Consider the following 25,729-nt stretch of genomic DNA (forward strand, 5'->3'; position numbering starts at 1 on the left):
GGGAATGACATGAAGAAATGGCATATTTCTCAAAAAAGAACTAAGGAAGCGGATTCAAGTTTTCCAGTTGATAATGATTTTGTGTGAAAAAAAGGCTATTGTGGCACAACAGTTAAATCTTTTAAGTTGATACATCTAATCGCAAATGGCTATTCATTTCTTACGTGGTGTTAATGTGGCTTGAGTTCAGAACCAAATCACTGACATCCTGCAAGATCCTTAACTGGGCAGTTTGTCAAAGCCACCAGTGACAAGAAGCTTGCAAATCAGGAGTTAATCACATCTTCCTATGCCATTTCTTTGTGCCTCCCCCCTTTAAAAAATGTTTTTCAAAACATCACAGTGTCATTCTGAAGTTCTATGAAGGGCTCTCAGTGAGTTACATACCACGAAGGATGCCTACTTCTTAAAGAACTGAATAAAATGGGCAGGGGTCACTTCTTTTCTTTCTACACATCTAGGACCCATCACAGTATCTGCATAGAGGCCTTTCTTTTTATTTTATTTTTTTAAATCTTTTTAAATTTATCCATGAAAGACGCAGAGACATAGGCAGAGGGAGAAGCAGGCTTCCTACAGGGAGCCCAATTCAGGACTTGATCCCAGGACCCCAATATCATGACCTGAACCAAAGGCAGACACTCAACCACTGAGCCACCCAGGTGCCCCTAGTGTTGCCTTTCTATAAATATTTAAATAAATATCGAATGAGACCCTTCCCCATCAAAAGAAGTCTCCCATCCAAGCCTCCTAACTCCAAAGTGCTACCTTCTCTTTTTCATCATAGGAATCACGGTCAGAGTAAAACCAAGGCAGATGCCCCTGCCTCAGATTGAACGAGCATGGAGCAGAAGGCTCCCAGTCTCCCCTGAGTGATGGCAGGGAGATGCCAGCTGCCCAAAGCATTCTAGAGGACAGGCCTACTCAGGTGTGCACAGCCCACCATCTTCTAGGACACATGACATGGGGGACGTCTACACCCAGGTTACTGGCAGGCCCCTCTAAAAAAATGTATACAACTTCCCCCCAAGAAGAACAGCCAGATCCACCAAAAAGCCCTCAGCTGAAACAAGACTCTGGCCAAGTCAAGTCAGACCAGTCTGTCAACTGCATCTGTGTTACGATCCCATGGCTTTTCCGAGGTTGATACTGCACAGAATCAAGGTCTCCAGAGTAAAAATGTTTGGTCTCAGCAGGGTGTATAGGGTAAAAGGGCTGATAAAACCATGTGTAGAGTCAAAGTCATCAATACCTTTGGCACCCAGAGCAGATGTTCCACAATAGCAACGGGGGACACAGATATCAGCAGAGGAGATGGTAATGCTGAAGGGTCTTGCTGTGGAGCCTGGAGCTGCCCCATCTTCTTCCCTTCCTACTAACACCGAGAAAATCTTGTTCAGACAAACAGGCTTGTTGGGATGTAGCTCACCCAACTAGTATTCATGAAGAATGGAGGAAAGAGGTAGGCCTTCTACTCGCCCCAGGACTGCACACACAGATGCCATGAGCCCCCTGCTCTGCAAGGCTGACCATAGGTTCCAGTTTGCCCACAAAAGTCTCCATTTATGTGTATTATCCTGCATCCTGCCCAGGTTATGTTGTCTCAAGTGTTTCATTCTTTTACAACAAAATACTATTATTAAGACTTGAAATGACGAGATGGGAAGTTGGATACTCCCAGCCTCCATGGTCCCATACGAGAAGCATGTGGAACACATGCAGGGGACAGGGCTCCTGCCTGAGGACGTGCCGTTCCCACCTCTGGAGAGATGTACGCAGAAATGCACCTGTCACTGGTTACTGCACTCACATAACAAGTAACGGGTCTCAAACACACTTCTGTTTCTCCCTGGAGAAGAACAAGCTACGGTTGTCAAAATCTGCCAGACTTACACATATAGAGTGACTGAACAAAAATTTTGTGATCAATTTTATGTTAACAAACAACTATTTTATTAGGGGAATGAGCAGTTCTCTCTCCACCGTCTGTCATCGGTGAGATTTGAGAAATGTTGGGACTCTAAAGAACTAGCTTAAATGATAGGAAATTGCTGACATTAGATATTTTTTTAACTTTGAAATATATTGTATGAGTTTACCTCGGTGTTCTGCAAAAACGTATTGGAATTTTGGAAATGGGTCTTTTAAATTTTGATCACGCTTTGTTCAAAATAAGTTGTAAGTCTGTTACCAGGTGTTCAACAAATGAAATACAAAAGTCTCAGCCTGAAGACAAACCATAGAGACTCTTTAACTCTAGGAACAAACCGAAGGTCACTGGAGGGGAAGGAGGAGGAGATGGGATCACTGAGTAATGGGCATTAAGGAGGGCATTTGATGTGATTATATAAGACTGATGAATTACTGAGCTCTACTTCTAAAACTAAATACACTATATGTTAATCAAATTGAATGTAAATAAAGAATTTTTAAAAATAAATTCATTTAAATAAAATGAAAACAACTCTTAGCCACTGCACTGGGCATGGAGCTGCTTAAGATCCTCTGTCTTCTTCTCCCCTGACCTTACCTAGGCATTCTCTTTCTCTCTCTCTCTCTCTCTCAAAAAAAAAAAAAAAGACACCATTGACATCATAGTAAGCATAGATTTGGGGAAAATGATTAAAATACACAAAAGTGGATTGATAATAAGTATCCTGCTTACTTGAATGTTCTGAGAGACACTATATAAAGATATTTTAAATTTTTTCTTTGGTGTACATGATTTTTTTGGCAAGAAAATATTTTATTTTTTAAGGTAATTTTGATTACAACTATTTTATGAATCCACTAATACTAATGGGTTTGTCAGAAAATATTTCAGCAAATTAATAATATTAACTAACTCTATTACTTTGAAAAATGTCCTAGTTTGGACCATGAATTAATTATAGGGTTCCCTTACTTATCATTTAGAACACAGAGAAATGTATAACAGAGTATAGAAAAATATCCAAAAAAGCAAAATGGTAGTCCAGGTACCTTCTTATCAAGTACAATTAAACACTGTGGTGAAGATATTTTCACAAATCTTATTGAATGGTTTCCTGAGCTTGTAGGAGTGAGGTATTGTCAGGCCCAAAGAGATAAACGAAGTTGGGAACTCACTAGAACCAAACAGAACATGGAAGTTTGCTTTTACCCTGAAGGCATTTGCCAAACCAGGTAATATTCAGCTTAGCTTTATATGGCTTCAAAGGGCATGGAAAACAGAAGACACAGCCAAGAGCCTGCCCAAAGTTAGGATTTTAATAGGAAAATCCCCTTCGATACCACCTGCCCCCTGACCATGTAACTCACGTCTGTCTCGAAATATGGCACTGATTAGAAGAGAAATTGTCCTGAGAATATGAAGCCACAGGCTGGTTTGATGCAAGTTTGCAGTTTTAATTCTCAATATCCGGGTGGTCTAAAATTTTTCAACCGGAGAATGTAATGCAGGACATCCTTAATTGGTAGTGATCCCAGTTACCAAGCAGAAGTAAACACAAATGCTAAAGTAAACCATCTTTATCCTCCATCTCAGAGATTTCTCACAAATAAAATGTGAATGCAAATGAGTAGCCCCAGGGTAAGAGTATACACACAAAGAAATGCGGCACCATGAGAAAGACCCAGCAGAAACAACAGATGGCCGAATGAGATGTTCAAACATAGATTACAAATAAACAACAAAAAGTTGATTAACATGCTTAAGGAAATTAAGATGTTTAAAGAAATAAAATAAACAAGAAATTCATCAGAGATGACCAATTTCTGCTTCTGGCCATGCTGAGAAGAAAAAAAAAAAAAGGAACTAGATTTACCCTACAGCCTTAAACAACTAGAAAACCAAACAAAATATTAGCACAAAAATGGGTCTTGGATACTGGGCAAGAGCAGCAGAGAAAAGTAATCTTTGAGAGAAGAGAAACTAATGATGGGAGCCCTGCGAGCACTCCAGCTCACCTCCTAGAGAGGCCCTGAGACAAAGAAGGAGGTTCAGAAGGAGTGCCATTACCCTACTGAGACCAGTGAGACAAAGGTCAGAATTTGGGGAGGCCAAGGCAGCTACAATTTGTAGGGCAAAATAGAAGAAAAGTAAAAGAAAAGAGCTGGAGAGAGAGAGAGAGAGCAAGCAAGCATTCCATGGGACCAGAAATAACGTGTGTTCAAGCTGACAGAGTGGAAAGATCTGCTAATATATGGCATTTGGGATGCTAACAACAACAACAACAACAATAATGCATGAATCCTCTAACAGTGGCTCAACCTAGCCCTAGGTACTCTGTACCTGCCCTAGCAAAGCCAGCCCCAACTGATTCCAAATAACTTAACTGTGGACATTAGCTCCATGGATCAAAAAGTAAATATAATGGAAACTGGAAAGAATGTTGAACTAGTGAGAGTGGAAATCATCATCATTATCAAAACTTGAGGACACAGACAAAGCAGTACCTAGTGGGCAATGTACAGAATTAAGTGCTTACATTGCAGAGAGAGAATATTACATCAAGGAGGCATCTTCAGATGGAGATAAAGAATAGAAAAGCAAACCAAAAGAAAGTAGAGGAAAGGAGATAGAAATTCATTCAATGGAAAGCAAATGTACTATAAAGAACTCACCAAAAAACAAACAAACAAACAAACAAACAAACAAACAAAAAAACACCTCACAGAGCCCAAAGTGGCCGAGACAGTCTGGCATCAGCAGTGGGAGAGAGCCCAGACACAGACCCCCTGCACGTTTGGACACTTGGTAGATGACCAAAGGAGACTTGCAGATCCGTGGGGATTGGAAAAATGGTACAGAAGAGTAGGATCCAGAGTTTACAAAGAATTCCTGATTTGATCAACAAAAGGAGAAGCAACTCTGTAGAAAACTGGGCAAAAGCAACACAGAGAAGAATAATCAACAAACATGAAAAGATACTCCACCTTCCCAGTAATCAGGGAGATTCAAATTAAAGTTACTACAATATTGCCATTCAACACCCACCTGATGGCCACCAATTTTTTTTTTTTAATCAGACAGTTCAAGTGCTGATAAGGTTGGGAAGAATGGCAACTGTCTATGTTGTTAGTTGGTTCTTGGATATGACCATTGTAATCCCACACTGCCCTGCCACAGAGCAGGAGAAGGGAGAGCCTGTGAAGACCTTGGTGTTGAGGCAGGTGTGGGGGTAACTGACACCCTGGGCACTGGGAGCTGTCAGCAACAGTGCCAAAGGAGGACGGGGGTGGAGAGGGTCACGTGAGGGGTCACCCAGTGGAAGGAAGAAGCACCAGCCTTGAGTGCAGAGGTGGTAGTGAGGCACAGGAATCCAACTTCGCTTGTTTATGATTTTGTCCCTTACCAGCTCCACTAGCAGAGGTGAGTCAAGTGCAGTTGCAGATTTCTTTTTGCTTCTGCATGCTCCAGGCTGCTGTGACAAAGGACATTTGGAATGAACCTTCTTTGGTCGATTTCTAGTATGGGCCCCATGGAGTTAAAATGAAGATTAAATTAGTTAATATATATATATATATACACATATATTTATATATATGTATATACACACACACACACACACACATATATATATAAAGAACTGAGCATGGGGGGTGACACATGATGGTAATAATGGTAGTGGTGGTGGTGGTGTAGGGAGTGTTTTGTGGGCATAGTTTGGCACCGAGCAGTAATGTGGATATAAAGTCCTATGAGAAAAAGGAAAAAATCCTGACAATAAATTACAGCACCACCACCAAAAATATCCTGAAAGCGTAAGACTCTGACTTCTAGGCACCTGAATTATCGCTAGTGACAGGGTGGCTCACTTGTCACAAAAAGCTCCCTCTACTGCCTAGGAAATTTGAACAAATCAATCATTATCAGCACAACTGTGGTGGTCTTCCAAGTTCTCACTCTAGTGAATAAAATCTCCAGAAAAATAAATGCCTCTGGGGTACTTGTTGGGACAGTCCTGACCGGGGACAGGTGCCTTCTTGGCCAGCCCACATCATGTAAGGAGTTCATAATCTCTGGACCTTATGCATAGGAGCCTCTGGCTAGACTCACTTTCTATTTAAATCTATATAGCAAGAAGGCTTGGTATGATGGGATTCTGCTATATTTGCTCAAACCTTTAGAGAATAGATTGAAATTCACTAGAAACCACTTTCTTATTGTGGGTCACAGAGCTGACCACATGGCCATCAGTTTCCTCTGGATTCCGTAGTGAAGCACTCAACCCTCTGTCTAGACTCAGGTTATGGCACACTGAGAGAGGTTTCACCTCCGTCTCTAATGAGTTTCTTCTTGTTCTATACAGGACTCCCAAAGGCCTGATAATGACTCTGAAAGAGACTTGAGAGATTGTTGTCATATTCTTGCAGCACTTTACTGAGCACCAAATGCCTTCCCGTATGTTACTTCCCTCTCCACATTGTGCGGATGGAGCCTGAGCACCCTTAATTCATACAGGCAGCCTGTGTGGAGCTGAGCCCTAGCCCAGGTCCACCTGGTCTAACTCTGTGTGCTTTCATCATGCCACACCCTGGGGAATGGCATGGTGAATGGAAGGGCCAGCTGTGAGCTCAACTATCCCAGGTCTAATCCTAGCTTACCACTTACTGTACCTGTGGCATCTGATGATTTGCTAGGTCTTTCTGTGTCTGAGTCTTCATCTATAGAAAGGGAAGAACAGAAGCATCTATTTCTAAGGTTCATGTGAGGCGTAAAAGAGAGTGTTTGTATTGTATAGACTGAACATGCACTCAGCAAATACTCAAAAAGTGGTAGCTTTGCTACTCATTGCTTTTGTACAAAACCCATGGTTCCAAGACCATGTGAAGTGGGTCCTTAAATGGGTCCCTGAACAGAGGACTTAATGACATAAGAGAGATTCTGACTCCATCCAGAAGGTGTTTAGAGAAAATAATCACTCAGTTCTTTGCATTTACACATTATAGGCTCAAATAAATGATGGTGAGGAGAGCCTTTGGCTTTTGGAAAGGTCAAATTCTATGTTTTTTTATTTTAATTTTTTTAAAGATTTATTTATTTGAGAGAGAAAGTGGAGGGAAGGGCAGAGAGAGAGGGAAAGAGAATCTTAAGCTGCTCTGTGCTGAGCACAGAGCCCAATGCCAGGCTCCATCCCACAAATCTGAGATCATGACCTGAGCTGAAACCAAGAGTCAGATGCTCAACCAACTAGCCACCAAGGCACCCCAAATTGTATATTTTTTAAAGGTGGCTAGTTTCCTTTTGCAAAGGAAATCGTCAAGATGGCTTTCATTATTCCAGTAAGGAATCAAGTGGGCTCGTTTGCTTTTTCAGAATTTGATTGTCAAGGGCTCTGGGTTGTGGATCTGTCCATTCCCTACGGTGGTAGAGGCTCAGAAGCCAGAAATGAGAAAGGCCTGCAAGCACTTTCCTGGGCTTTACACAGAGAGACTGTCATTTCACCCAGTGTAGAAAGTTAATCATGAGAGCTGACAAAGCCCCATCCACATGTAGCTTGTCCTCTTTGGCACCAGGATACAGGGTCTTCTGGGTGTTGCTTAAAATTTATATTATTGTCAAAAAATGGGCCGCGGGAAGCCTGGGTGGCTCAGTGGTTGAGCATCTGCTTTTGGCTCAGGATCTGATCCCGAGGTCCTGCTTTCCCTCTGCCTATGTCTCTGCCTTTCTCTGTGTGTCTCTCATGAATAAATAAATAAAATCTTAAAAAAAAAAAAAAAAGATGGGTGGCCATTCCCAAATCTGGGGATATTAGCTGGCCACAAGGGCAGCCTTTCATTAGAGTTCTAACACATTCCTGGAATGCCCCTAAGACTTAGACCCTTAGGGCATCAACTCCAAAGCCATGCAATAAAATGCCTATTATAAAGAGAGAATTTAAGTAACTAAACCTCTTGAATGAACTCTAAGACGTATTTGCTTCCACAAAATTCTAGACATCTGGAGAGTTATAATAGTGAAAATCTACTGTATCTTATATTTATTATTATTTATCACTGCCGTAGAGAATATATTCACAGATGACATACTGGAACTTTGTATTTCTTTTAAACATACTCTACAATGTGACTTCTAACCGCTTATGCCTTGTCCTCTCACTTGCATACTGGTTTCTCTGTCCTCCTGGTCTGTGAGCTCTGGGCATCAGCCCTAATGCTTAGAATGGTATTTTATATACCACAGATGTGTGACAAATTGTCAGAGTAACCTGGTGGAGTGAATCTATTTTTGCTCTGTCTTTGATTCAGGAACAAGGGCTAGGGCTGTAGCTTCAATGCCTCTACAGCCCTCCAGAGCTGATATCACCACAAAGAGATACACTTTGTGCTGAAAATGGGGTTCTAGTGGCTACAAAGCAAGTCTAGTGGCCCAAAGGTATCTTCTGGGTTGGGAGGCATGCAATCAAATAGTTGAAGTTAGAAGTGTGACTCATATTAGCTACTAAAGAAGTAAGGTCCCTCTAAAGACTCCACCAAAAAAATACTTGGAACTAATTAATCAATCCAGTAAAGTTGTAGGATACAAAATAAATATACAGAAATTGATTATATTTTTATACACTAAGAATGTAGTAAAAGAAGGAGAAATTAAGAAAAAAGATTCCATTTACAATTGCGCCAAAAAGAATAAAATACCCTTTGATTATTACAAAGATCTGTACTCTGAAAACTATAAAACATGGACAAAAGAAATTAAATATGACACAAATGGAAAGACAGTCTGTGCTTGTGGATTACTGAATCAAAACTGTGAAAATGTCCATGCTACTCAAAGCAATCTATAGATTCAATGCCAATTCCTATCAAAATACCAATGGCGTTTTTCACAGAACTGGAACAAATAATCCTAAAATTTGTATGGCACCATGAAAGACTCTAAATAGGTGAAGCAACCTTAAGAAAGAAGAATAAAACTAGAGGTATCACGATCCCAGATTTCAAGCTATACTAAAAAGCTGTAGTAATTAAAACAGTATGGTGCTGGCACAAAACAGAAACGTAGATCAGTGGAACAGAACAGAGAGCTGAGAAATAAACCCACAATTATATGGTTAATTAATCTACTACAAAGTTGGCAGGAATATACAACAGGGAAAAGACAGTCTCTTCAACAAATGGTGCCAGAAAAACTGGACAGCCACATGCAGAAGAGTGAAACTGGACCACTTCCTTACACCATATACAAAATTAAACTCAAAATGGATTAAAGACTTAAATGTGAGGCCTGAAACCATAAAACTCCTAGAAGAAAACACAGGCGGTAATCTCTTTTATACCACCATAGAAACACTTTCCTAGATATGTCACTCCAGACAAGGGAAGCAAAAGCAAAAACAAATTATTGGGACTACACCAAAATGAGAAGCTTTTGCACATCAAAGGAAACCATCAACAAAATGGAAAGGCAGCCTACTGAAGAGGAAAAGATATTTGCAAATGACATGCTCAATAAGGAGTTAATAGAGTTGTAAGAACTTATAAGATGCAACGTGAAAAAAAACCCAAATAATCTGATTAAAAATAGGCAGAGGGCCTACATTAACATTTTTTTCAGAAAAGACATCCAGATGGCCAATAGACACATGAAAATATGCTCAACATCATTCACTGTCGGAGAAACGCAAATCAAAACCACAATGAGATATCACCTCACGCTTGTCAGAATGGCTAGAAACAAAAAGACAAGAAATAACAAGTGCTGGCAAGGAATTGGACAAAGGGGAACCTTCTTGCAATGTTGGTGGGAATGCAAACTGGTGCACTCTGGAAAACAATATGAAGGGTCCTGAAAAAGTTAAGAATAGAAATAAACATTCCAGGAATTCCACTACTGGGTATCTGCCTCAAGGGAAAAAAATTAACTCAAAAAGAGTCTATGTTTTGAGTTTGTTGTAGCATTATTTACATTAGCTAAGGTATGGAAACAAGCCCAAGTGTCCATTGACAGATGAATGGATAAAGAAAAGGTAGTATATACGCAGTGGAATATGACTCAGCCATAAAAAGAAAGACATCCTGCCATTTGCAACAGCATGGATGGAGCTAAAGGGCATTATGCTAAGTCAAATAAATCTGACAGGGAAAGACAAATACTATAGGATTTCACTTATATGTGGAATCTAAAAAAAAAAAAGCCCAAACAAACCAAAGCAGAAACAGACTCATAAATACAGAGAACATATTGATGATTGTGAGGTGGGGGGGATGGGCAAATGGGTGAAGGGGAGTTGGGAGATGCAGGCTTCCGGTTATGGAATGAATAAGTCATGGAGATAAAATGCACAACCTAGGGAATATAGTCCATGGTATTGAAATAGTGTTGTATGGTGATGGATGGCAGCTACGCTTGTGGTGAGCCTGGAATAACAAATAGATTTGTTGAATCACTATGTTGCATATCTGAAACTAATGTAATATTGTGTGTAAACTATATTTCAATTAAAAAAAAGTAGAGTTTCAATCAGGTTGATTTAATGCAAATTAGTGCAAAAATAAGGAACCTGGAAAAAAAAAGACTGTCATTATCTTGATGAGCTCATATGATAGGAGAGATAAGTATACAAACAAATAATTAAAATATAACATCAGTGCCTATAATACAATACCTTCAGAATGCCATCAGGGATTAGAGGAGGGAAACAACTTTTCTGGAACAAAGAAGGGGGAGGGGAGAAAGGAGATCAGACAAAGTTTCAAAGAGGAGATAATATTTGAGGTAAGCCTTGAAGAATAAACAGGAAGAGATGCAAGGATTTTTAATATTAAAAAATTGATTAATGTAATTTACCATATTAAAGGATTAAAGGCAGAAAACCACATGATCATCTCACTTGATGCAGAAGTGGGTTAGACAAAATTCAATGATCAATTTTTAAAAATCTCTTAGAAACCCATCAACAGAAGAATCAATATTCTGTGATATCCTCTGATAATGGGAAAGCCATACATCAAAGAAAATTAACAAACTATAGCTCCACACACCAATATGGATGTCAAGAATGAAATATTGGTTGAAAATGGAAGTTAGAGAACAGCCAAGAAGAGAATATGATTCCATTTGTGTGATGTTCAAAATCAGACCAAACACAAATTTGGGTGGTAAAATCATCAGGCAAGCTTGGAGACTATAAACACATAACCCTGTATGGCGGTCACTTCTGGGAAAGTCAGGAAGGCAATGTAGGCACAGAAGAGGAAGAGCACACAGGCCTTCTTTTGTGTTCTAGTTCCTAACCTGCCTGGTGGGCACACAGACGTCTGATTTGTTATTTCGTAGACTGGGCAGATGTGTCTCTACATCTGGGGATATGACAATTTCACAATGAAAACATGAAAGAGAAATAAATAGAAAGTCACTAACCGAGGAAGGGGATCCAGGATGGTATGGAATATAGCATGCTCTTGAAAACCATTCACTGAATGAATGAATGAACACATAAGGCCATTTGTAGACAGAAAAAATTGCATGTACAAAGCCGAGGGCTGTGGGGGGGTGTCAGGATTCAGGAGCTTATAGGCAGTGTCCGTGATCTGGAAGGCGGGTGTGGCCCAAGTTATGACCAACTTTCCAGGCCATAAAAGGGTTTGACCTCTAGCCTGTAATGACAAGAAACCACTGTGGGATTTAAAGAAAGTGCCGACATCAGATTTGCCTTTTTAAAAGGGCATTCTGGCAGGTGTGTGGGAGGCCGTGAAACTGCGGTTTCCTCGGCCTTCACCAATGAGCATCCCCAGAAGGAAAGAGTGGGTGCCTTTTCCCCAAGCAGAGGGTGTGGGATAGTGAACTTTGTTCCAAAAATGACATAGAAGTACTCTGGACACTCTCAAAAATTACTGCAATTGGCCCTCAGTGCAGGAGTTCATGTGCAGAGATGGCAGGTACATGGGAGCGCTACGCCCAATGCTTGGTTTGAAGGAGCTGACGTCAGCTTTGAGGGCACACACATGTAACCATGGGAAAAATGGCATGTCAGAGCACAAAGCTAGGATGTATGTATGTAGGCTTATACACGAGGGACCCAACCTCTCCCTTCATCCCAAACCTGGAAACCACCCTCCTACTGCCCAAATATTTCCTATCTCACTGCTAGGGAGTAAGAGAGTGGTATGGATAAACAAAAGTGAAGAGCCATGGTGACTGCTGCCCCAAAGGACTGAATATTGTAAAGCTCTTAAAGTCGACTACCCTTTAGATTATTAACTAATCTACTATGACCTCCAGTTGTCTCTTTAGTATATCAAAATGAAACTCAGCTCTATGTTAAATAATTACTGGTACATTAGACGATTTGATACAACTTAACTGCTTCCTGAACATAACTATGTGAAAATTGTTCAATTGCACATGAACTAAATTATCATCTCATTTGCATGGACAAAAAAAATCTATTAATGCTCAATTGAGCCTGAACCAGTTGTGAAACAGGTGAGAATTTATGGTTGGATACCCTGATTGAAGCTCTATTAATGTTCAAGACAGTTTCTTAATGAATTGAGCCCCAACTCATTTGTATGCTCCAACCCTTTTACTGCCTAACTGTGCCTAAATCTGGCCACCCTTGAGTGATCACAGGGCACTCTGGGTGCCCAAGGGCATCTCAAGCACTCTGTGTACTGGCCCTGAACAAGCACCCCCACCCCCCGCCTCCCAGTTTGGCTGTTTTCTTCTAGTAGCAGCATGACTGGTGATACGATGATTAGTTATCATTTAAGGTAACAATTAGCAGTGGATTCGGAGTCTTGGTTTGGCTCAGCAGTTTATCATGATTTGTGTCAGGCAATATCTACATCACTGCAGCAAATGACAGGGCAATGCTGAATGGCTCAGGCGTTTAAAGGATGGGTTGTGGGGAGCTTGACAAATCTGGGAACAGAAGAGTATAGACGAGCGGAGGGCTTCAGAGTCATCACATCTGCCCAGGCAGCTTTTGCTACAGCCTTCTGATTCCCTCAGCTTACTTGGACCCTTCTTCCCACAGAGGTTGGTGAGCACTTGGCGCTCATGTATTATTAGGTGTTGGACCTGGCAAGTCCATGTCTGCATCTCCATTAGACCATACTCATCCAAGATGGGTGATCATCTGTGTTATTCTGTTGCATCCCCAGTGCCCTTCATATTGTAGGGGTCTGATAAATATTTTTGAATGAATGAAGGACTACATGGATAAAAGGAGTTACAGATAGTCTTCTGAGTATTTCTCAAATTGTCTCTTATATGCTCAGTAGCCTCTGTCCAACTTATAACAAAATCAGTCCCTGAAAACCTTTGGGTCAGAATCCATCTTCCTGATCAGAACAGTGCTGAGCTCCATGATTAATGGAATTAAACTCTATGTGTCACTTGGGATTGAAAGTATAGGGTGAAATTTATATTATCAAGCTTTGTCCTGAAAATCTCTTGGAATAAAACCCTTCTCTCATGAAACCCAACATGGTCAAGTTTTGCCTCAGTGTTGGAACACATCATGGTCTCTGGATGAGCACCAAAAGTACTTGGCTTATATTTAAGGGCCATATTATATGAACAATATGTATCTTTAATTATTTGAATCACACTCTGGTCAGTGAGATACACAGATACAGTTGAGAGCAAAACAGCATTGGACCCCCAACTTCCACTCACCCTCAGCCTCAATGGACTCATTGGCGGAAGGTGTAGGTCAAGACTTTCACTTCCACAAGCCATTGCTTCTTTGTAAGGAGTACATAGGGTTGGATTCTCATAATTAAATGTCTGTTATCAGGCACACAAACTCTTGTTGAATTAATGTATGAGCTGTCCATTTTAACAAAAGGTAATCACAATCCATTTGGCCTTTTAAAATCAAGGAAGATAGGATAGTGCCAAGTATCCATCAATGGAAGAATGAAGAAAAGGTTATACACACACACACACACTCTCACACACACATCTATGTATAATGGAATATTATTCGGCCATTAAAAAGTTATATCCTAGGGATCCCTGGGTGGCGCAGCGGTTTGGCGCCTGCCTTTGGCCCAGGGCGCCATCCTGGAGACCCAGGATCGAGTCCCACGTTGGGCTCCCGGTGCATGGAGCCTGCTTCTCCCTACCTGTGCCTCTGCCTCTCTCTCTCTCTCTCTCTCTCTCTCTCTGTGTGTGACTATCACAAATAAATAAAAATTTAAAAAAAAGTTATATCCTAAAGAAGGTATTTTACATCAACATAGATGGAGCTAGGAGATATTATGCTAAAGCAAAGTAAGCCAATCAGAGAAAGACAATTATATGGTTTCTTTTTTTTTAATTTTTTTATTTATTTATGATAGTCACACACACACACACACACACACACACACACACACACACAGAGAGAGAGGCAGAGACGCAGGCAGAGGGAGAAGCAGGCTCCATGCACCGGGAGCCCGACGTGGGATTCGATCCCGGGTCTCCAGGATTGCGCCCTGGGCCAAAGGCAGGCGCCAAACCGCTGCGCCACCCAGGGATCCCCAATTATATGGTTTCACTCATGTGGAATATAAAAAGCAGCACAGAGAATCATAGGGGAAGGGAAGGAAAAATAAAATAAGACAAAATCAGAGAGGGAGGCAAACCATAAGAGACACCGAACTCTAGGAAACAAATAGGGTCACTGGAGGGGAGATGGGTGGGGGGATGGGTGCCTGTGTGATATGCATTAAGGAGAGCACATGATGGAACAAGCACGTGTTATATGCAACGGATGAATAACTGACCTCTACATTAGAAACTAATGATACGCCATATGTTCACTAATTAAATTTAAGTGAAATAAGTTTCTAAAAAAAGTTATATCCTGTCACTTGTGACAACAGGGATGCACCTGAGGGCATTAGCAGGGCAAGTGGAAGAAGTCAGACAGAGAAAGACAAATACTGTAGGATCTTGATTAAATGCAGAATTTGAAAACCTGAACTGAGATCCAGGGGAGAGAATGATGGTTGCCAGCAGCAGGGGAGCAGGGGAGCTGGGCGTGGGCAAAGGGGACCTCAGCAGGGCTCTCGCTCAGCATCAGTGCCCCAACCCGTGTTGCAGATCAGCACTTAGAAACCACAGGCATTTGACTACATAGTTCTTTGGGAGCCAAGCCTGGAAAAACTTCCCAAATTCTAGCTGATGGATTGGCTACCTTATTTACCAGCTGTGGAAATCCACACAGCTGCTCCCATCAGCCTGGTATTTGAGAAAGCTCATTATCCTGTACACTGACAGCCTGCTGTCACTCTCCCCTCTGGCCTCCCCACCTTCCTTGCCTTTCTCGTCCTCAATGAAACTTCAAGACATAGACTGGGTGATAACTGCTCCTGTTCTGACAGGAATCTCTTCACCCAGAAATGCCTCCATGCACCTACTAGACACTGCCACCTCCTAGGAGCTAGAGAGGGCCAGAAACTGTCTCATTGGCAAGGCCATGCCCGGCAGGGATACAGTCACACTTCTCCCACTGGAGCCAACCGGTAAGGCAGAGGGGCTAGGTGGGGGACCCTGGGGCCCACAGCCTAAGAGAGCATCATAGAATCCACAGCTTTTCCCACTAGTAGGCCAGTGGAATGCACTGTCAGGCAGGATTGCAGAAATTAAGAAAGACAAAAAGCCTCATGACATTTTGCAGAGATCAACCAGGTAGAGCAGGCCAGCATATGAGTTTCATTGAGCACCATTCAATGAGGCCAACCCAAGCCCTGTTCTCCGATCTTCTATCCTGGGTCCTGCACACAGATATTGATAGAAGAGGATCTCATTCATTCCAACATTCTTTTCTGGTATTTCTGATTGTGGTTAAGTGGCGTAGGTTCCCTTCCCTCCTCTAGCCTCCCCGTTCCACTTTGCCCACTGCCAAGAGTCCCCAGGAGTCAGCCCACCCGGGGTAGCCTTCTCAGTAAAGTGGGGGTCTGGACACTGACCCTGCATGCACAGCTGGCCACAGCTGGTCCCCCTGCTTGAAACTATGGCTTCACTTCCAACCCACCACACATGCTCAGGCTCTGCAGATACATCTGAGCCAGGGTCTTGGCTCATCTGCTATCCCAACAAACACTGATGGAACATGATGGCATTCTGGACCTGGTGTGAGGAAGTGGTGGTACCGTGGGTGGGGGTGAGGGCAGCTATCTGTATCCCATACGAATATGATCACAATAGTGCCTTGGTCATAAGGCTGTGTCGGCAGAATTAAGTGCTCACCAAGTGTGGGAACTGTTGTGGAAGCACAGTCAGAGAACAATGACTGTGAGCTATCATCATTACACTCACATTATGAAATAAGCCTCATTTAGAACTCATTCAGGCACCATGCTAACTACCCAGAATGTTGTGGGAAAACCAGAGAATAAGTACTGGAAGCTAGGTGCTGCTTCTCTCCATGACCCATCAAGTCCACAAATTAGCAACCTCAATCCCCTTCGAAAGATCAGGGGAAAAAGTTCCCACCTTTCCTTCTGCCCTTTCATTCACTTTTTCCACAGCACAAGAAAGAGTCTGATCACTGAGGCTGGTAAATGTGACCCTGGGCAAGTAAAGCCCAACACTGTCCATCTGTCTCCCTCCCCACAAGTCTCTCACACGCTCTCCTGCCCTTAAGCCACATGGCTGCCCTGTCAGCCTGATTCTGCCCATTGGTGGGAATCCTGGCATCCTGGTTTGTGGAGGGGGACCTCCTGGCTCCCTGCCAGGACTAAGCAGCTCAAGAGTTTTAATTACCATTTATACTCTCCTATTTGCCAGTCTGTTCAGAATCTGGAGGGAAGAGAGTTTCATTAGTAATCTCCAAGACCGGACACAAAGGCAGGAAACATCTCAAAAGGCCAGAAGGGAAATGAGGATGTCTCCTAGTTTCTACCCAGTCCTCCGGGCATGTGGCCTGTAACCAGTGGGGATGAGACACAGCTGAACAAAGAAGAAGTGCACTGTGGCTTTGCTGCCAAGAGAAGGTGACCAAGTCAGGGGCCTAGTTCCACGGGGACGAAAGGTGGCTCTCTTGAGAACAAAAAGGAGGATTCGTGGAGTCTGTGTGCTAAACCAGTGGAGAAACGATCAGTGCTTAAACCCAGGGCTTGTGACCCCAACCGATTCACCCTGCATGACCTGTGTGGTTCCAGAAAAACCCGGCAGAGTTTATTTACTGGAAGTTGCTGCCTAAACTCTTAAGAAAATATTCTCAATCTCTGGAAATGCTCATAATTGAATATGAAGATACCACTGGCCAGGGAAGTAAAAGGAGCTAGGAGTGAAGCACAGAAGAAACAAGTTTAAAATCTCATTAAAAAAAAAAAAAAAAAAAAAAGTGTGGGAGGGAGGTGTCTCCGTCCTGGTGATTTTCTGGACTCACTTTCTCTGCATCCTAACAGTCATTAAAATGTATAAAAATGAATATTTTTGAAGCAGCAATATAAGAATTATCATTGCTGTGGTTGCCTGGCAACCTGAGACTTTGGTTATTTTATGTCTAAACAGGGAATGCTATAAACCGGTACCCGGAGTTTGTGCAAATAGTTCTAAATTGATGTTCTCCCTGTAAATCAGGAGGAGATAATACAGCATTAATGTACATTTAAAGGTTGCTAAATATGTATCTCTCTCTCTCTCTCTCACACACACACACACACACACACACACACATACACAGATGCTCATGGGAAGATTCTTAAAGAGTTTCTATTCTGTGCTATCTTCAGTAAATCTGGAGAAATGTTACTCCTTTGCATTTTTCATGGAAAATATCTATTTAATTTCACATGAAATATAAATAATATACACTCGAACCTTTCATGTCCCCATCAACCAGGGAAATAGTATTGTAGCTAATATCAATCCATAGCTCCCTTGCTGAGCTTCCCAGACACAGAACCAGTCTCCAGTTTGGGGAGAACAGAGGCTATCTAAATGGCTAGTAGGAGAAAATATTTCTCAAGGCAAGAAAGAGGCATTTCTGCCTTCTTCCGAGATGCAAGTCCTGGAAAGGCCTGCTGAATGCAGGCCTGTGGTCACTGGAACCTCCCCTGTATTCCACACAGCCCCTCACATAGGAGAAGTGTGGACATTTTGGAAAAGCTGCCTCTGTTTATGAAATGTAATTTCTCCAAAAGTCACAGACTTGAATTTGAATTTCCAGGGCTGCTCGCTGACTTGAATGAGCAGCTCTGATGATGGCACATTCTTAATATGGCCTTGGTTCCTGCTGGCCTCACTAGGGCCGTAGGAGGAAACGTGTTCCCATCTGAGACCCTGATGGTGGGCTCTGTATTGCTTCTATGGTGTGGAAACCTCTTGAAGTGGCTCCTGGTGGTCTGGCTTGCAGTCTCAAGCCAACGATCACAGCCTGCCTCAGGCTCCCCTGCCACTGCCAGCAGATTCACCACAGCGAGGGGGAAGGTTTGATGATCTCTGACGTGTCAGTAACTGGTGCAAATAAACAAGGAGTAAGTCTTTGTTGGAACCACAGACCAAGCTCATTGAAGAAAGGCATCGAGCATCACTTCCTTCATGGGATTGTAATGCAGAGCCATGTCTCAAGTTGACTCAGAAAGAGGGTCTCAGGTACAACGTGAGAGTCGCAGAATGATCTTCCACAACCTCTTATTAAATGGAAACCAAGACATTATAAAGTATCTGGTGTTTGGAGACAGTATAAGCATCTTGTTGACAAATAAACAAACAGATTGCTTGGCCTATTAAAGCAATTCTTTCTCCAAATGGAGTGACAGTTGTGGATGAAGGTAGACACTTCAGTATGGAGGGTATGCCTCCTAAGGGTCTATACCCCTGCTCCATACAGGCACACCCTCCATACTAAAGCATCTACCTTCACCTACAAGCTTAGACACTGGGTGGTGGTTAGAGTTTCCACATCTCTAGAAAGACTACAGTCCTGAAGATCAGCTGGGATAGAATAGCACTTGGGCCAAAGCTGAGTTCACATGGACAGATCCTTCCTTGTGAGAGCCCTTCTGGGGCCAAGGGCTGCAATACTGGTTTCTGGCACAGGAATTCATTCCCATGCTTCCCCCTATCTTTTCTCATCTATCAAAAAGGAAGACACCTATTATGCTGGTGCCTAAGAAGTGGTAGGGGTAACAGCAAATGGCTGGAATGAACACTGGAAAGGAATTTGCAAACACACTGTCAAGATGGTCAGGCCTGCAACAGATTTCCCTAGACAAGACATTGCCCAAAGTTTGAGAGGAACATGTGCAGCCTGCTAGTGCAGAACTGAAGGTGGGGCTGGAGCTGCTGGTGGTCTCCTGTCCTTCCCTGCATGCTTTTCTGAATGGCACCACCATGTAGGACTGATTTATAGCACTGGAATGGGCCAGCAAGCCTCACCACGGAGCTGCTAGGGTCGGGAGCCCATCCTGCGCCTGCCTGACATCTACAAAGGCAAACTCATTTGCAAAGTCAAAACCACTCAGGGCACCCCTAAGGTACCCACGGGAGTGCCTGGGATGGGTAATGACTCCAAACACACGTTCTACTTGCTCACATGACAAATAGTCTGATAGGATGATGAAGAGAAATGAGGACAGGCGATATCCCCTCTGTGCACATTTGAGTTAATTTCCCAGAAGCAAACACAAGTAATGCAGGTTCCAAGCGCAGAGTTGTCTAGGGTGACAGATGAAGGGGTAGAGGGGTTCTGTGGCTTTTGGAGCCGTGGGGGAGGGTAAAGAATGTGGGGTTTGGTTTTCTAGTTTGTGTTGTGAGCGAGCAAGAATGAGAGAAAGCTGCCCAGGCAGGAAACCTCCCCTCCCTCTCAGAAATGATGAGGTCTGACACTGAAAGGTGTTTAGCATGCTAATGAAATGCCACATAATGTGGCTTTAGGGCCTTGACTGAATTAATTAATAAAGGATATCTGGGCCCTCCTGCTGGGCTGGGGGTCCCATGCTGTTTGCAGCCCAGGCTGCTAATATATTAGGGAGCTTGATGAGGCTTGGGGGTGGTGGACTGGCTAAGTGGGCTGGGACCTACTGTGGAAACTTGAGGCAGTTTGATCCTGCCACCAATTGGCTCGGCAATCCAAGTAAATCTTGGTCTTCTTTTCCTGGACCTTGAGAAAGGAGAGTTTCTAATTGATGAATCACTTTGCAAAGGTGATTTGCAGATGTCAAATACTGAATATATGCTGAGGCTGCAGCTGAGATGCTAGGCTAGCGAGGATCTTCTAAGGTTCAAACAATAGGAGGAACATGAAGGCCCAAGGTTATGCTAGACGAGGCACTGGTAAATGAGTGTTTTGAGGAGGACGGCCAGGCCGCCATGTTGCCAGGCCATCACATTTCCCAGCCCTGAGCAACTAGGGGCCCAGGAGGTCTTCAGGAGGGTCCTGATGGTGAGTCAGGTCTTGGGCAGACTCTAAACTCATGTCAAGTCTGCTGACTTCACACACCCAGACAATGTAATCATCACTCCCACAGAGCTAGCACTTGAAGGAAGAAAACTCTGGAACTGAAGCAGACATACGTCTGCAGGGAACAGTGAGTGGAGCTTTCACATTTTGTCAGCCCTCCCAAGGGAGCAGGTGTCTGGTCACTGTGACTAGCTGATACTATGACTACGTATGTTTAATTTAACAACTGCCCTCAAACTATTGATAAAAACAATTCTCAATGATTCCCTGTATGTTTACAATGAAATTCAACTCAAATCAAAAGGAAGTTGCTTTGTCGGAAGTAAAAATAATTTCACATGCTTACATTCATCCGTTCCCTGTCCCCATCACCAATTCAACAAATATTTACTGAAATCCTAGAAGCACAACACTCCACAGAAATAATGTAAGAGATACAGATACACTAATATATAATCAGTGACCTATAACATGGTATTTTGAATTTTATTAACATCATGATCTATTATTACATTAATAGACATGGTCCCCTTTTTATGGACAAGAAACCAACTGAGGCCAGTACTCTTTCTTTCTAAGTCAGCAACCCTGACAATACCAGTACAGATCTTTCTTTTCCTTCCTTCCTCCCTTCCTTCCTCCCTCCCTTCCTTCCTCTCTTGTAATTACAAGTTGAGTTTATTCAACTGCAGAAATGATCCTGAGTAAAACTTTATAAACCTTCTTGAAATACTTTTGTCACTGGGAAGGGCCCTCACAAGGGCTGGGAAAACCATTTCTGGGTTTATCCAGCTAGGTTTCCAAATTTCAAGAGTTGAGACAGATAGGATTATGTCTGCTATCTAAACTCCTCAAGTCAGTGTACAAATGGTCCTCCTGGTGGAGAAGTAAATCACAGTGTTGGCATCCCCTTAGGGCAGAGGGTAGGAGAACACAATGACTCGTCCTGAATCTCACTCATGGTAGAACAAATGGCCTGACTTACCTTTCTCCTCCCACATGACAGTGACTTATATTTGCAGGATTTTACAGATTTACAAAAAACGATAGCATGTCCATTTGCTTACTCCTTATGGCAACTCTGTAGGTGTTATCCCATGAAGTAGATCCAGGTAGGCTCATTATTAATTACCACTATAGTGTTCTAAATTTTACAAAAAGCTGTCTCTCTCTCTCTCTCTCTCTCTCTCACACACACACACACACCATTCTGAGTCTCAGATCCTTGTGATATGAGAGCTAGAAGCATCAGTTTATGATGAGTGAAGGTTCTGAGAGCTAGTGAGAGGAGCAGCTGGACCTTGGAAGAGCCCTGAATAAGCAGAGAACACCCACTAGCATCACCATGTTGTTTAGTGGCAAAGCTGAGTTGGGTGATGGTGGTGAGGGGTGGCCCCGGGCTGGGTCCTTCATGGGCACAGATGACATAGCCAGTCATAGACCTAGGAGCAGCTCTAATTTCATCCTCTCAGAGTATAACAGAAAGAGGGAAAGGATCTTGGAAATGGAGTAAACATTTGCACAGGATGGTGGGTGGCAATGCCCCAGGCTTTAGGAGCTGTCCTAAGTAGGGCTGCCAAGATTCCCCTGTCCATGCAATACTGGGGGCATACTTATACTAAAAAATTATTTGTTGCATATCTGAAATCCTAAATTTCCTGGGTATCCTGTGTTTTTATTGGTTTAATAGGACAGCTCAACTCCCAAGGGAAGAGTAGTTCAATCTTCCACCCCTTGTGAAGCATCTGTGTGATGGTATGATCTACCAGTGGCAATTGGAATTGGAGACCCTAACTGAGATAACTTCCTATTATCTCTGACTTGAGCAGCCCAAAGTCAAGATTGGGGCAAATTTAAGTATTTTCATAGTTTTTGAATTTGGAAGATCATGGGATACACGACTGTAAGCAGAGGCTGGTTTGGGCACCATACTAACAATGCAGTCCAGAATGTCTGGAATGTCCCACACCCAGTCCAGAATGCAGTCCAGAATGTGGAAGTCCCACACCCAGCCCTGGCACCACGCTTACCCCAGTGCATTTATCCAGTGGAAGGGTCACTTACTTGTATGGGATGTGTTTACTGCCATTGACAAGAGCCAGGATGACATTGCCCAGAGCGGACAGTGAGAGGCAGAGCCCTGAGCTTCCTTCCCGATTTTTGCTAAGAGCTTTCACACAGCTGCCGAGATCGATGAGGTGTAGACGGCTGCGGCCTCCGGACACTGACACAGAGAAGACAAGAGGAGAGAGAAGTGGTTAAGTTCTGGCAAACATTCATCTGCCCTTCAGTTACCTCCTTGGGAAACCTGAGGGAAACCTAAAAGGGGAAGGGAAAGATCAACATTCATGACTTAGTTGGAAACTCCAGCAAAATCATGCCGGGTTGCCAACCACATGGTCCTCTTAAAATCTGTCCACCTCACATCACTGACCTAAAGCCTGCTGATATTCAGCCTATAAACAAATGAGTAACACCCATAGGTTGAATTGGAGTAGATTTTAGAGAAGGTAAATGTCCAATGAGAGGAGGATAAGCTTTGCACTTTCAGGTCCTTTAGAGAGCAGAATTATGAAATTGATTGGGTTGCATCTGAATAGCCCAGGAGAGACTATGTACTCTGGTTGATCATCATAGAGCCCTTGACTGAAAGTTCAGCCAGGAATCAGGGTGATAACCCCTGGTAAAATCAGGAAGAAGTAATAGCCAGGTGCAGAGATAGGGAAAGACCCAAGTGTTTGTTGAGTATCTGCCAAGTGCCGGGTGCTGCACAAACACCAGTCTCATTCAGTTCCCACAGTAAAACCACAGGCAGAATACTCTTGTTCTTTTGTTAATATAGATGAGAAAACAGACATTCAAAAGAGCTAAGCAGCTTGGTCCCGAGTACTTCTGCTTCTGGCCTAGATGAAGTAACAGGGCCCAGATCAACTGTCTTACCTAAAAACTAAAAAAATGTATAAACCCACTGCTTCTAAGACACTAGACATCAGGTAGTAAAGGACAGTGATCCCAATGATCCCTGGGAGGAGGAAAACAAACCAGGTGAGCACTACTTGTGTCCCAGCTTACTGCCTCAAAAGGGTTTCCAGGCTATGTCTCAGGGGTGGGGAGCTCAGGGGGACCGCAGCAGACTACCTGAATTGAAGAGACAGATGTAGACCAGGGAGATCAAGGTGGCAACAGCTGGCAGGACAGAGTACTGGAGAGAAGAGCACTTGGGATTTGTAGAGATGCTCTCAAGCATGCAGCTGAGCACTGGTCAGCATAGGCATGTGAGGGAATGCCACAGGGGGGCATGAGCTGCCCAAACAGATTAGGGGTGAGAGTGCACAGCACTCATGCAAGGCCAGGAATATTGCCTGTTCCCAACAGCCAGACCCAGACACCCCAAGATTTGCAGGGCCTTGGAGAGGGGACTTGGAAGGGTCTTGCTTCAATAGTGGAGAACACTTAGCCCTAGATGAACACTGACCAGGTCCCACCTGCCAAATCTTAAAAGTAAGACCAGAAAGGGTCAAACTGTTTACAAATAACTACATCCCAAAATAATGCTTAGGAATATTTATGAAATACAACAATGTCCAGCATCCATCAAAAAATAAGAAGGCATGCAAAGAAGCAAGAAAATGAGACTCACAATGAAGACATAACTGAAACCAAGCAGAACTGGTTGATATAGGTATTAGAATTGACAGTGAACGACAGTAAAACAGTTATGGCTATATTTCAGGGGTGCCTGGGTGGCTCAGTCAGTTAAGCATCTGACTCTTGATTTGGCTCAGGTCATGAGCCTGATCTGGGCCATGAGATCGAGCCCTATGTTGGGCTCTACGGTGGGCATGGAGTCTGTTTGGGATTCTCGCTTCCCCTTTGCCCCTCCACCCCCCTGCACACATGCGTTCTCTCTAAAAACAACAAGAGCAAAGAAGTTATGGCAGTATTTCAAATGTTTAAAAAGTTAGGTAGACGTGGAATATATTAAAGAAGACAAACTGCATCTATAGAGAGCTAAAAATCTACAATGTTGAAAAATACAAAGGATTAATGACAGATTAAACATTACAGAAGGAAAGCCTTGTGAATTTGAAGACAAAGTCATTGAGACCATCCAAAATGAAACACAGAAAATTAAAAAAAAAAAAACACGACAAGCAAAAACATAGGGGAAAAAAGAGCTGTAGAACAGTTTCAAGTGTTGTAATAGGTAATTGGGAGTCCCCATAGGAGAAGACATAGAGGGTTGTACAGATCAAATATTTTCAGAAATAACTACCAAAACCTTTCCAAATTTGATGAAAACTATAAACCCACATATCCAAGAACCTAAATGAGCCCAGCACAAGAAACATGAAGAAAAGTACGCTAAGACACATCATAATCAAACTGCTTAACACCAGTGATGATTAGAAAAATCTTGAAAACACCCAGAGAATAAAACAGGTTTCATATAAAGGACCAAAGAAAGGATGATGGCAGATTTCTTATTGGAAATAATACAAGTGAAAGACCAGGCAGCAGCATTTCTAAAGCACTAAAAACAGTCAACCTAGAATAATATATTCAACAAAAGTTTCATTCTAAGACAAAATGGAAATAAAGACTATTTCAGACTTTAAAAAGCTTAAAGGGGGGCACCTGGGTGGCTCAGTGGTTGAGTGTCTGCCTTTGGCTCAGGTCATAATCCTGGGGTCCTGGGATTAAGTCCTCAGGGAGCCTGCTTCTCCCTCTGCCTTCATCTCTGCTTCTCTCTGTGTATCTCTCATGAATAAATAAATAAAATCTTTTTTAAAAAGCTAAAAAAAAAAAAAAAAGCCAAAAGAATTCACCAAAAGCAGACCCACAGAGGATATACACAAAAGAATGAAAAGCTCTGGAAATGATAACCATGCCAATAAATGTATGTTTTTTTTCCCCTATTATTTAAATCTCTTTGAACGATAATTGGCTGCTAAAGCAAAACTAATGACATTGTCCTATGTGGATTATAACAAACACAGAATTTAAGTCTGACAGTGTTACAAAGGTTAGAAGTGAAGAAACAGAGGTGCTCCATTATAGGCTTCTTATCTCATTCACGGAGTGCTGTAGTATCACTTGACAGCAGAGCGTAATGACTTAAAGGTGTATACTATAAACCCCAAAGCAACAGTAAATAGTGAAGAGTTACAGCTAACAAACCAACAAAGGATATAAAGTGAAATCTTTAAAAATACTCAGTAAGTCCCAAAAAGGCAGGTAAAAAAGGAAAAGAAAGAACAGACAAGTTGAATAGAAAACCTATGGAAAAATAACAATTTGGACCAAACCATGTCAATAATTACATTAAATGTAAATAGTCTGAATACTCTTATTTGAAAAGTAGGAACAGGCTGGATAAAAGAGCGAGCCTCCACTAT

The 25,729-nt window shown here is 42.6% G+C and overlaps 2 protein-coding genes across 8 annotated transcripts in view; one reads left to right on the top strand and one right to left on the bottom strand.

Annotated features, from left to right (window-relative positions):
* Nucleotides 1-25,729, top strand: part of SMYD3 (SET and MYND domain containing 3) — a 792,487-nt gene that overhangs the window by 758,175 nt on the left and 8,583 nt on the right. For 2 of the 5 annotated variants that reach the window (XM_077901372.1, XM_077901373.1), the window contains exon 13: nucleotides 788-2,344. The exons of 1 other annotated variant lie outside the window; for it this stretch is intronic. In XM_077901372.1, coding sequence (XP_077757498.1) covers nucleotides 788-836 — 49 coding nt within the window. In that variant the 3' untranslated portion in view covers nucleotides 837-2,344. Of the gene's footprint in view, nucleotides 1-787; nucleotides 2,345-25,729 lie in introns of those variants that run through there. 2 more of the 5 variants (XM_077901367.1, XM_077901370.1) reach the window with 2 other exon arrangements.
* Nucleotides 1-25,729, bottom strand: part of KIF26B (kinesin family member 26B) — a 439,262-nt gene that overhangs the window by 38,767 nt on the left and 374,766 nt on the right. For all 3 annotated transcript variants that reach the window (XM_077901364.1, XM_077901365.1, XM_077901366.1), the window contains one exon: nucleotides 22,395-22,554. In XM_077901364.1, coding sequence (XP_077757490.1) covers nucleotides 22,395-22,554 — 160 coding nt within the window. The remainder of the gene's footprint in view (nucleotides 1-22,394; nucleotides 22,555-25,729) is intronic.

The sequence above is a fragment of the Canis aureus genome, chromosome 6 (genome assembly GCF_053574225.1).
Source record: "Canis aureus isolate CA01 chromosome 6, VMU_Caureus_v.1.0, whole genome shotgun sequence".
NCBI lineage: Eukaryota > Metazoa > Chordata > Mammalia > Carnivora > Canidae > Canis > Canis aureus.